Source organism: Scyliorhinus canicula, chromosome 11 (genome assembly GCF_902713615.1).
Source record: "Scyliorhinus canicula chromosome 11, sScyCan1.1, whole genome shotgun sequence".
In the NCBI taxonomy this organism is placed as follows: domain Eukaryota; kingdom Metazoa; phylum Chordata; class Chondrichthyes; order Carcharhiniformes; family Scyliorhinidae; genus Scyliorhinus; species Scyliorhinus canicula.
Genome location: NC_052156.1, coordinates 7,124,437 through 7,136,992, shown reverse-complemented (window position 1 = coordinate 7,136,992; position 12,556 = coordinate 7,124,437). Strand labels below are relative to the sequence as shown.

The following is a 12,556-nucleotide window of genomic DNA, read 5'->3' as shown; positions in this document are numbered from 1 at the left end:
ACCAGATATCAACTGGGGAATCACCGATTGCTGCACCCATATGGATTTCTCCATTTTTTGCCGTATTATCCAGTAGTCAGTTCGGCATTAGGATTTTGCATCTAATCTTGTTATTATTGTCCATCTCCATTTCATGGGCAGCCAACTATATTGAAGCAATTGTTTTCGCCAACCCTAACCCTAACCCTAACCCTTCGCCTATATTTGAACCTGGGTTCCAGAAGTGAAAAGCCCATGGCTAATTGTTTTCTTTTCCTTCTCTCCTCCTGCCCCCAAAGATCCCTCAAGAATAGCCTTCCCTTTTTGCTTAGTTTATTTCCCCATATTAATTGTAAAACAACATGTTGCATATTCCCATCTTCAGCGACTACCTTGCCATTCCGGCACTGGATGTCTATGAGCGGGAAGGCCTAGACGACGAGGACCTGGAGGAGATGACTGCTAGCCAACGAGCAGAGGCTGAAAGAGAAATGCGAAGGAGAGATCATACAGAGGGTTTGAGGCAAGGCCGTATGAGGATAGATCTCCTGTACGGTAAGTGCCAGTCCTATGTGCTATACCTAAAATAACTTGTAGGAAGATTTTTAGCCATCAATTAAATCTTCACATTTGTCTATTTGTTATCATTCTACTGTAGACTGGGAATGTATTTTGACAGTACTAGATGTGAGAATGAATATAAAATCTAGCCTTTTGGTAAGGAGTTGCAGCCTTTTAATAAGGACAAGACTATGGAAAAGTGCAGTGTTCACTACATGTACCCTAGGGGAAGTCCCATACTTCTATTTAGTTGTTCGGGATTGCAACCCAGTGACCTTTGTCCTGATCAAATAAACTCCACTCTGTGGGTGAGGGTTGGCTACAGCCAGAGATGTCCGCTGTTCCAAACCAATGAAGTCCTTGCCTGCTTTGTGCGACCTGATATACTTGGTTACTGGCTTTCTGTTCATTCCAGATACGTGTCTGCCTGCAGTACAAAGATTTTGTTATTTGTACTGTAATTTTTCTAGGTGGCTACTGTCCCTTTATAAAAATGTTACCTGTGTGTTGCATTCATCTTTTTGTGGCTTGGCTTTGAGGCAGTTGGCGAATGGGTAATTTCTGAACTAGTGGAGGTTTTGGGATGGCTGTCCTTAAAAAGTTGCTAAGTCACAAGGACTGGATGAAATGTGTCAAGGATACTGAGGGAATGGGTGGGAATTAAAGGCACTGGCCATAATCTGCAAACCCTCCTTTGAGATGAGGGTGGTACCAAAGGATTGGAGAATTACAAAAAAGGGTGTAAGGACAAACTCCGCAACTACAAGCCTGTCACCTTATTCTTGGTGGTGGGGAAGCTTTTGGCCATAATGTGGGTTAGAATTAACAGTCACTTGGACAAAAGTGGATTGATTAATTAAGAAAAAACAACTGATTTAAGGGAAAATTTTGTTTGACTAACTTGCTTGAGTTTTATGATGAGAAGACAAAGGGTTAATGAGGGTAATGCTGTTGAAATGTGGTACATGGACTTCCAAAAGACATTTAATAAAGTGTTGAGTGACAGAGTTGAGCAAAGTTCTCTGAAATAAAAAGGGCAGCGATGGTGGCAGATTCTTCACGAGTGAAGATCCTGGGGCAGTTTGTCTCTTGTGGTAGCTGATGACTGAAACAGCTAATCTTGATGTGGAGGCTTGTAAACAGTTGGGGAACAGGACCTGCTGGTTTGGAAAGGAATCTGGCATAAGGCTGGTACCATGAATAAGGGTTATGAAAGCAAGAATTTGCAATTATGTAATGCCTTTCAGAACCTCAGTTGGCCCCAAAGGACTTCATAGCCAATGCAATATTTATGAAGTGTAGTCGCTGTTCCGATGCAGGGAAATGTGGAAGCCACTTTGTGCACAGCAGGTTCCCACAAAAGCGATGTGATAATGACCACAGAACCCCTACAGTTTAGAAGGAGGTCGTTTGATCCATTGAGTCTGCACTGACCCTCTGAAAGAGTTCTCTACCTGCGTCCACTGCGCCACCAACCCAGCCCTATCGCCGTAGACCAGTAACCCAACCTCCACATCCTGGACATTGAGAGGCAATTTAGCATGGCCAAATCCACCTAACCTGCACGCTCTTGGACTGTGGTAGGAAACCGGAGCACCTGGAAGAAACCCATTCAAACACTGGAAGAACGTGCTACCTCCACACAGACTAGGCTGGAATCGAGCCTGGGTCCCTGGTGCTGTGAGGCAAGAGTGCTGACCACTGTGCCACCATGCCAGCAAAATAAATTGTCCAATCAATTCTGTTTGAATTAATTATATTTATCCTGTGAATGAGCAAGAAAACTTCTTTCAATAACAGCTCATCTGAAAGACAACACATCTAATAATGCAGCGCACATTCAATGCTGAACTGTAATGTTGGCCTCGATTATCTGCTCAACTCAAGTCTTTGGAATGGATTTTGAGCCAGGAGAGCCACTTGGCCCATTGAGTCCATGTCGCGTCTCGAGCAATGCAATCAATTTATAAACGCCTTAGACCTGATGGTGCGTGAGAGGGATTTTAGGCAAGGGAAACATATGAAAGAGACATCTCTATTGTTTCAGAAAGTGACGATGAGGATGAAGAACGGCCAGCAAGAAAGCGGCGACTGGCAGAGCGAGCAGCAGATGGGGCAGTTGATGATGACGAGGAGGTGAGTGTAACCCTGTTCTAATGTAGGAAAATGATAGACCGGTAAAGAGCTACTCGCCCATCCAGCCTGTCTCACTATGCATCACAGAATCATAGAATTTACAGTGCAGAAGGAGGCCATTTAGCCCATCGAATCTGCGCCGACCCTTGGAAAGAGCACCCTACTTAAGCCCCACACCTCCACCTTAACCCCGTAACCCAACCTAACCTTTTTGAACACTAAAGGGCAGCTTAGAATGCACATTTTTGGACTGTGGGAGGAAACCGGAGGAAACCCACGCAAACATGGGGGGGGGGGAAGTGCAGACTCCGCACAGATAGTGACCCAAGCCAGGAATCGAACCTGGGACTCTAGAGCTGTGAAGCAACATACAAGTGCACTCTCCGTCTACTGTGCAATTTCCTGGGACAGGCGAAGATGCATTTAATTGTCCAAACAACTCTATTTGGGCTCAATATATTGATTGTGTGAATATTGCTGAAGGAGGTAGGGTGGATTGACTACAAATGCATTGTAGAACAATCCAGTCACTGTATTGGGCCATTCGAGACCTGTGACAGAGAAAACAAATCAGCAGCAGCATGATTTGGGTTCACTCATGAGGTTTACTGCTGTCTTCCTAGCTCAGAACAATTTTGCCCAGTCCCTGAGCTATCGTAGTATCCAATTATGTGTGGTGTGTGGTGCGTACTGCAGGGAGAAGAATTGACTGTCCTTTCGACCTACCAGTAAACAGCTGAAAAGGGGCCTGTGGCAATTTCTAATTACGTGTTTTTTTTTCTCCTCTCTTTCCCCCTTGTGCAGATGATTGAGAGTATTGAGAACCTAGAGGACATGAAGGGTCACTCAGTCAGGGAGTGGGTCTCCATGACGGCACCTAGACTGGAAATCTACCACCGTTTCAAGAATTTCTTGAGGACCCATGTCGATGAACATGGGCACAATGTTTTCAAGGAGAAGATTAGTGACATGTGCAAAGGTTAGTCTAGTAAAAGCACCAGGGTCGGGGAAGTATCTTGCCATCAGCTCTTGCGCAAATGTTGAATCAATCATGATCAAGAGTGATGAGACCTGGAAGCAGCTTCCCATTGCTTGTGAAAATAAGTTAGGTAAAAATGTTATCACTTTATGTAAAGAAGGAGAACAATTCAGTTTTGTTTTACACATTTTATATTGTGTAACCATACTCCACTCTGTTTTGCTGGAGAAATAATCAGGCTTCATCAAAGATTTTGCTGATGTTTCAGTCGGGAGTTCTGCTTGATGTAGTTTGTCAAGAGTCTGTTAATTAGTTTGTTGTAAAATTGATTCTTTGATTGAAGGGCAGCACGGTAGCATGGTGGTTAGCATAAATGCTTCACAGCTCCAGGGTCCCAGGTTCGATTCCTGGCTGGGTCACGGTCTGTGCGGAGTCTGCACGTCCTCCCCGTGTGTGCGTGGGTTTCCTCCGGGTGCTCCGGTTTCCTCCCACAGTCCAAAGATGTGCGGGTTAGGTGAATTGGCCAAGCTAAATTGCCCGTAGTGTCCTAAAAGTAAGGGTATAGGGTGGATACGTGGGTTTGAGTAGGGTGATCATTGCTCGGCACAACATCGAGGGCCGAAGGGCCTGTTCTGTGCTGTACTGTTCTATGTTCTATTGCCCTGTCATGCTCCCAGCTGATTGACTGACACTGATGTCAATGTTTATTTTTAATATATTTGGGACATATTTTAATAATCTCTAAAATGACAATCCCAGTACATGACACAGTCTTTCAGCTTATACTGCCTGTAGTCCTGAAGTGGCTGTTGTGCTTCACAGAAAACAGAGAGAGCCTAGTGGTCAATTATGAGGACTTGGCTGCCAGGGAGCATGTGTTGGCCTATTTTCTGCCTGAGGCTCCGGCAGAAATGTTGAAGATATTCGATGAAGCAGCCAAAGAAGTGGTCCTCTCCATGTACCCAAAATATGACCGGATTGCCAAGGAGATTCACGTCCGGATTTCCAGCCTGCCCCTGGTCGAGGAGCTCCGATCACTCAGGTATGGTAGACAGGTGCTTTTAGGTAATGCCATGTCTTTAGCAACTTGTTTCAATCAGCATATTGATATGGTAACTCAAGAACTGTCACAGGCCTAATGGATTAAATGGCCTCCCATGTGCTGCATGTTTCCAAATACAAAAATCATTGTTATTATTAACATCAAGCTGCCCTACCTAGGTCAAGTATAACATGGACATGTGCCAAAGTTAACCCCATCTCCATAGAACAACCTATTTGCTCCACTGTTGGATGGAATTTTCCAGCCCAGTTGCTGTGGGCCTGGGCCAGAATATACACCAAACCATGTGAGCATTCATTCGATTTGGCGGGCCTGGGAAATTCTGGCCCTTGAGGGGTTTTTTTTTGTGCGGGGTCTCTTGGCTTATAGTTTATTTTATATTCACTTTTTCAATGATTTTGTTTGAGGGAGTAGCGGAGAAGAGGAGCTATCCATTATTGTGTTATTTTACAAGGTTTCTGAATTATTTGCCATCGCTAGTTTAGGATGTTTACGTTGTTGTCTCTTGATTCAATTTCAGTTGTACACTTCAAGTGCTTTAGTTCAAATTTTATTTGTACTTCTATATGAGTTTTTTGCTTCATTTGTACAGCATTCCACATCAGTTTGACCTTTCTCAGGCCAGTCAATTCCGCTTCCCCCTCCCCGTTCATCTTGCTCTGTGTATGGCTCGAGTCCAAACGTTACTTGGGTTAATAGGTTGCTCCTTACGCTGACAGAGGAATGCTCTTGGTTCTACCAGCCTAGGCTGGAATCACATCCCAGGCTCCACATTTGCAGGGGTGCTGTGCTAATTCACGGCATAAGCCACTTTTCTCTCATGATTATCGCAGACTGAGATAGTCTGTGCTCGCTCCTTGTACTAGAGTGAATCCACATGCATCATGGTTTTAACTGACTCCCAAGAGTAGTGCTCGTCCTTCATGCTCATGGTTATTCTTGTTGGGCAGCACGGTGGCCTAGTGGTTAGCACAACCGCCTCACGGCGCTGAGGTCCCAGGTTCGATCCCGGCTCTGGGTCACTGTCCGTGTGGAGTTTGCACGTTCTCCCCGTGTCTGCGTGGGTTTCGCCCCCACAACCCAAAAATGTGCGGAGTAGGTGGATTGGCCACGCTAAATTGCCCCTTAATTGGAAAAAATAATTGGCTAATCTAAAAAAAAATTTAAAATGGTTATTCTTGTCAGCTGAGCCCAGTGGGTTCAACGGACCTTTCAGTTGGAGGTGTCACAGTTAAGGCCTGTGATTTCATCACCTGCATGCATGCACCTCTGACAATAAATATTGCTGAATTTCCATATACCTTGGAATAGAGAATACCAAATATTTACAACATTTGAAGAATAAATTCCTCGTCTCAATCCAAAATGGCCATCCCTTTAGCCTGATCCTATGCTCCCTAATTTTAGATCCTCCAAATAGGGGTAGCATCTGCCATACTAAGCCCCCTCCTAATCTTGCAGTTTCAATGCGATTATGTCTCATTCCTTTAAACTCTGCAGAATTATACTCCCATCTTTCCTTACTGGACTGCCCTGCGCTGCTCCTTCCTGGAAATCAATATCGATCCGAGCATATATTCAATTTCCTTTCTTAAAAAATGTTTTTTTTTGTAAAAATAAATTTAGAGTACCTAATTCTTATTTTTTCCAAATAAGGGGCAATTTGGCTTAGCAAATTCACCTACCTGGTACATCTTTTTAGGTTGTGGCGGTGAGACCCACGCAGACACGGGGAGAATGTGCAAACTCCACACGGACAGTGACCCAGGGCCGGGATCGAATCCGGGTCCTCAATACCGAGGCAGCGATGCTAACCACTGCACCACCGTGCTGCTCCTTCCTTGCTTGTACTCATCTTTTTAATAGCCGTAACAAATTGTTCTGCCTTCAAAACTCCACATTTTTTTTTGTTACAGGCAGCTTCACTTGAATCAGCTGATCCGGACAAGTGGAGTGGTCACCAGCTCCACAGGGGTTCTGCCGCAGCTCAGCATGGTCAAGTACAACTGTAACAAGTGCAACTTCATCCTTGGTCCATTCTTCCAGTCCCAGAACCAGGAAGTGAAGCCAGGCTCTTGTCCTGAGTGTCAGTCTACCGGGCCATTTGAAATCAACATGGAAGAGGTATGTTGACTTAGTCCATTGGGTGACGTGATCTGGTACACCTCTTTTCCTTGACTTATCCTGCTGGGCAGTTGTGCAAGAGGTGGTGTGAAATGATCGGTCACCAATACTTCTTTTTAAAATTGTGTAGAATTTACATCACAGAATAAGGGTCAATTTGGGTTAGGTGGATTGGCCATGCTAAATTTCCCGTAGTGCCCTAAAAAGTAAGGTTGAGAGGGGGGGTTGTTGGGTTATGGGTATAGGGTGGGTACGTGGGTTTGAGTAGGGTGATCATTGCTCGGCACAACATTGAGGGCCGAAGGCCCTGTTCTGTGCTGTACTGTTCTATGTTCTAGAAACAGAATTTAACCCAACTGATCTGTGCTGGTGTTTTGTCCACTTCTGCTTTAGTTGCGTCGGCATCGCAGACTGATATGTGTTCTATCAACATTTTATATGGGTAACGTTAGTTAAACCAAAAATGACCTGTTGAGATGGTAGTCCTGAATATGAAAGACTTGTCTCAGGATGGGTCTTAAAGATTTCAAATGTTAGAGCTGTGACTGTTTCCTTTGGCAGTGTCTACTGTGGGATTGTCCTTGGGGGAAACAGATTGTTGACGCACTGTCTTTGAAACAAATGGTCTTTGTAGTTTGTGTGGATGACTTGTCCCGTGTTTTGTCATTGCAAGAGCACCAGCTACTTCTGTCAATTCACATCAGAATCCATGAGTCTCCTGTTGCCACATTTAACATCTAATACTATCATATAATCTTATGCTGCTTCCTCCTTTGTGTTTATCACCAAACAAGTCACTGGTCTTTTTTAAGCAAAACTTTATCGGCCAGAAACGTTAACTGCTGTCTCCACAGATGTGCCTGACCAACTAGGTATTTCTAGCATTTTCTGTTTTTACTTGTCTTTTAAAATTGCTGGTGTGAATGTGGCAGGCACTTGCTACCATATGGAGTAGTTGAGTCGACGGCTCACGTTGTTATGGGGCAGCACAGTGCTTAGCACTGCTGCCTCACAGTGTCTTGGAACCGGATTTAATTCCAAACTTGGGTGACTGTTCTGTGTGGAGTTTGCCCTTTCTCTCCGTGTCTGTGTGGGTTTCCTCCGGGTGCTCCGGTTTCCTCCCACAGTCCAAGGATGTGCAGTTTAGGTAGATTGGCCATGCTAAATTGCTCTTGGGTGGGGTTATGGGGCATGGGAGCGGGCCTGGGTAGGATGCTCTTTCAGGGGTCGATGCAAACTTGATGGACCGAATGGTCTCCTTCTGCACTGTGTGGATTCTGTACTCTATGAACAAGCATAGATTAGTTTAGGGAGAAGCTAGGTAAACATACTGAGGGGGTGGAATAAATCGAAGGTACTTTGGTGATAGATGAAGAACATTGCCCGTTACCTCGTGGATGGGCTTGTTAGGCCAATTGGCTGGTTTCTGTGCTGTAATTATGTAAGAAATTACTTCTCAGCTCATTATCAGATTTATTGGTGATTATCTTTTGTGTTGATTTTTCTTTTATTTGTATGCCTGGGGAAGTGGTTAAAGTTTGATGTGGCCGTTAACAATCCATTCAACCGGGCTTAAGTTAATGATGCCACCAGGAACGGATCTCTCAGGGCAGGAGTTCAATCTACGGACAGTGGGATAACATGCATGGCCACGGTCATGATTTGAGATGTTCCCACATGGTTTACTTGCAAAGCACGTGGCCACCACCTTCCCTGATGTTTTGCGTGTTCATGGTGTCTAGTTTTGGTCTTCAACACAAGTGCAAGCATCTCTACGCCCACCTGATCAAACCTCATCATAATTTGGAAGATGTCTTTCAGGTCACCCATCAGTCATCTTTTTTTTTCTAGATATTATCATGTTTACTAATCCAGATATGGTTTGACAAACCTCCGGGTTTATTGAAGGAGTGCATTTTACCTTGCCTCAGATCTGAATTTCCACTCTTTCTTTTAACCATCTTTGACCAGTTCTGTCTTGTGTGGAATTTGCACATTCTCCCCGTGTCACGCCCACAACCCAAAGATGTGCTGGGTAGGTGGATTGGCCACGCTAAATTGCCCCTTAATTGGAAAAAAAATAATTGGGTACTCTAAATTTTAAAAAAAAATCATTGACCAGTTCTTCCTCTACATGGTGTTTCCAGGCCTTGATCAGCCATGGAACTATTATATTGTATTGGACCGAGGCATCCTTGTCCCTCCAGCAGTCTGTCCTTCAAAACTCCAAATAGAATGGATTCATTGTTCATGTTTCTCATTTGTTGGTGTGCTGCTTTGAATTTTGTGAGCCTGGTACTTCGAAAAGGGTTGATCTTTGCGTCATTAGATAAATTCTAATTCCAAACACGGATAATCTCTAAGTGACCGTCACTTGAACTTCATGCAATTTGTTTTTTAAATTTAGAGTTATTTTTCCATGGCAATTTCGCGTGGGCAATCCACCTAACTTGTGGGTTGTGAGAGTGAAACCCATGCAGAAACGGAGAATGCAAACTCCTCACGGAGTGATCTGGGGCTAGGATCGAACCTGGGTCCTCAGCGCCGTAGGCAGCAGTGCTAACCACTGCACCACCATGCCGCCCTTCATGCAAGTTAATTATAATGTGTGGGTAGTTTTTTGAAGTGGGTCCCTAAACTTCCATATATCAAAGATGCTTTTAAAATGAAATTTGGTATTTAGTTTGAATCATCCAGTATAACGGGCAGCACGGTAGCATTGTGGATAGCACAATTGCTTCACAGCTCCAGGGTCCCAGGTTCGATTCCGGCTTGGGTCACTGTCTGTGCGGAGTCTGCACATCCTCCCCGTGTCTGCGTGGGTTTCCTCCGGGTGCTCCGGTTTCCTCCCACAGTCCAAAGATGTGCAGGTTAGGTGGATTGGCCATGATAAATTGCCCTTGGTGTCCAAAATTGCTCTTAGTGTTGGGTGGGGTTACTGGGTTATGGGGATAGGGTGGAGGTGTTGACCTTGGGTCGGGTGCTCTTTCCAGGAGCCGGTGCAGACTCGATGGGCCGAATGGCCTCCTTCTGCACTGTAAATTCTATAATTCTACAACATGGATGCTTATTGTGAAATTAATGTTGTGCCGGTGTCCTGTTTACAATCAGCCTCTTGTTTCCCTTCAGACTGTGTACCAGAATTACCAAAGGATCACCATCCAGGAAAGTCCAGGGAAGGTTGCGGCTGGGAGGCTACCACGCTCAAAAGATGCGATTCTACTCGCAGACCTGGTGGATAACTGCAAACCGGGTGATGATATTGTAAGCTTTCTATCCTTTATTGTGTGTTTGTGGGGAATCATACCTGGAAGAAAACGTGTTTCCTTTCTAGTCAAGTTTGAAAAGGAAGGACACTTTGTATGCTGGCTACATTACGTGTTGTGTGGCTGTGAATTGATTTCAGTTTTGTGTCAACTTTCCAGTTTTTTTTTTTAGAAAATATTTTATTGAAGCATTTGTAATTTTCGCAGTTTATCATAGAATTTACAGTGCAGAAGGAGGCCACTCGGCCCATCGAGGCTGCACCGGCTCTTGGAAAGAGCACCCTACCCGAGGTCAACACCTCCACCCTATCCCCATAACCCAGTAACCCCACCCAACACTAAGGGCACTTTTGGATCTAAGGGCAATTTATCATGGCCAATCCACCTAACCTGCCCATCTTTGGACTGTGGGAGGAAACCGGAGCACCCGGAGGAAAGCCACACACACACTAGGAGGATGTGCACACTCCGCACAGACAGTGACCCAAGCCGGGAATCGAACCTGGGACCCTGGAGCTGTGAAGCAATTGTGCTAACCACTATGCTACCGTGCTAATGTCAACACATTAACATTTCTTAACTTAAAACAACAGCGCGGGCCGACACACGCAAAACACATAAATGAACAAAAAACAGAAAATAACGTCCCTTAACTACAGTGTTAACACATTCTTATGAAATGTTTTTCAACTCCAATTCAGCAAAACTGAGACCACCGTATAGGTTCAACCAGTGCCAAATAAATTTCTCAGACTAGCAGTATAATTGATCGTGGTCACATGTTACTCTTGCATTATTGATCTCAGACTAATATGCATAAAGTAAAAAAAAGAGCTATGTAGAATAAGCATTTGCATAGCGTTGAAAGTTAGTGAAGCATCCAGAGGCTGAATTCGTGTCTTAACCTGAAATGTGTTCCATCAGAATTCTAGGCTGTGTTTATAGCAGAGAGCGAAGACCTCCTTGTTAATGAGGGCAGTGGATCGGGGTGGGGTGGGGGGGGGATAAATGATGTGGCTAATCGGTGCTGGGATGGAAAGAATGTAGGAATTTTTTTTTGAAAGGTTTGAGTCAAATAAGTTCCCTGGAACCATATCTGCTATTCAACAAGATTGGAACAGATTATCTCCACTTTATTCTCCGCGTCCCCAAATGGGCTGAATGAATCCCCCTTATTTACATTTATGGTAGTATAATTTAAATGTTTTTATTTGCTGTTCTGAGGGGTTGATTGTTGTTCTGAGGGGTTGATTGTTGTTCTGAGGGGTTGATTGTTGTTCTGAGGGGTTGATTGTTGTTCTGAGGGGTTGATTGTTGTTCTGAGGGGTTGATTGTTGTTCTGAGGGGTTGATTGTTGTTCTGAGGGGTTGATTGTTGTTCTGAGGGGTTGATTGTTGTTCTGAGGGGTTGATTGTTGTTCTGAGGGGTTGATTGTTGTTCTGAGGGGTTGATTGTTGTTCTGAGGGGTTGATTGTTGTTCTGAGGGGTTGATTGTTGTTCTGAGGGGTTGATTGTTGTTCTGAGGGGTTGATTGTTGTTCTGAGGGGTTGATTGTTGTTCGGAGGGGTTGATTGTTGTTCTGAGGGGTTGATTGTTGTTCTGAGGGGTTGATTGTTGTTCCGAGGGGTTGATTGTTGTTCCGAGGGGTTGATTGTTGTTCCGAGGGGTTGATTGTTGTTCCGAGGGGTTGATTGTTGTTCCGAGGGGTTGATTGTTGTTCCGAGGGGTTGATTGTTGTTCTGAGGGTCTGATTGTATGCTTGTTCTGTCTTCTTGCAGGAACTTACTGGCATATATCATAATAACTATGATGGTTCCCTCAATACTGCCAATGGATTCCCAGTCTTCGCTACAGTGATCATGGCAAATCACATCACAAAGAAGGACAATAAAGTGGCCGTTGGTGAGCTTACAGATGAAGACGTCAAGGCCATTGTGGGGCTTTCAAAAGATGAGCGCATTGGAGAGCGGGTGAGCCTGTTGTGATGGGGACGCTTCAGAAGCAAAGCACCAAATAAACTATAAAAGTTGATTAATGCTCTTGGGTATTAAGACATACAGAGAGAATTCAGAATGTTCAATTCATCTAAAGCACGTCTTTTTGGGACTTGTCGGAGGAAACCCACACACAATTGGCGAGAACCTGCAGACTCCGCACAGACTGTGCCCAAGCCGGGGATCAAACCTAGGTCCCTGGCATCGGGAAGCAACAGTGCTAACCATTGTACTACCGTGCTGATAAACCAGACCAGTTAGTGTACTGGATAACCGGAGTGGGAAAATAATTCTCCACCCTCTCTCCTCCCTGGCACCACCAATCATTCACCTGAAAAGTGGAAAGATTTATGTCGTGTATAAATTTGAAAATCTATCTAGCAATTTTTTTTATTTAAAAAGGGGCAGCACGATAGCACAAGTGGATAACACTTGGCTTCACAGTGCCAGGGTC

General features: G+C 44.6%; 1 protein-coding gene across 1 annotated transcript in view; it reads left to right on the top strand.

The window, feature by feature from the left end:
* mcm2 (minichromosome maintenance complex component 2) overlaps window positions 1-12,556 on the top strand; it is a 37,464-nt gene that overhangs the window by 2,777 nt on the left and 22,131 nt on the right. The window contains exons 3-9 of the mRNA XM_038812155.1: window positions 365-534; window positions 2,588-2,676; window positions 3,481-3,655; window positions 4,478-4,697; window positions 6,635-6,842; window positions 9,972-10,106; window positions 11,887-12,078. Of these exons, the coding sequence (XP_038668083.1) occupies window positions 365-534; window positions 2,588-2,676; window positions 3,481-3,655; window positions 4,478-4,697; window positions 6,635-6,842; window positions 9,972-10,106; window positions 11,887-12,078 (1,189 nt within the window). The remainder of the gene's footprint in view (window positions 1-364; window positions 535-2,587; window positions 2,677-3,480; window positions 3,656-4,477; window positions 4,698-6,634; window positions 6,843-9,971; window positions 10,107-11,886; window positions 12,079-12,556) is intronic.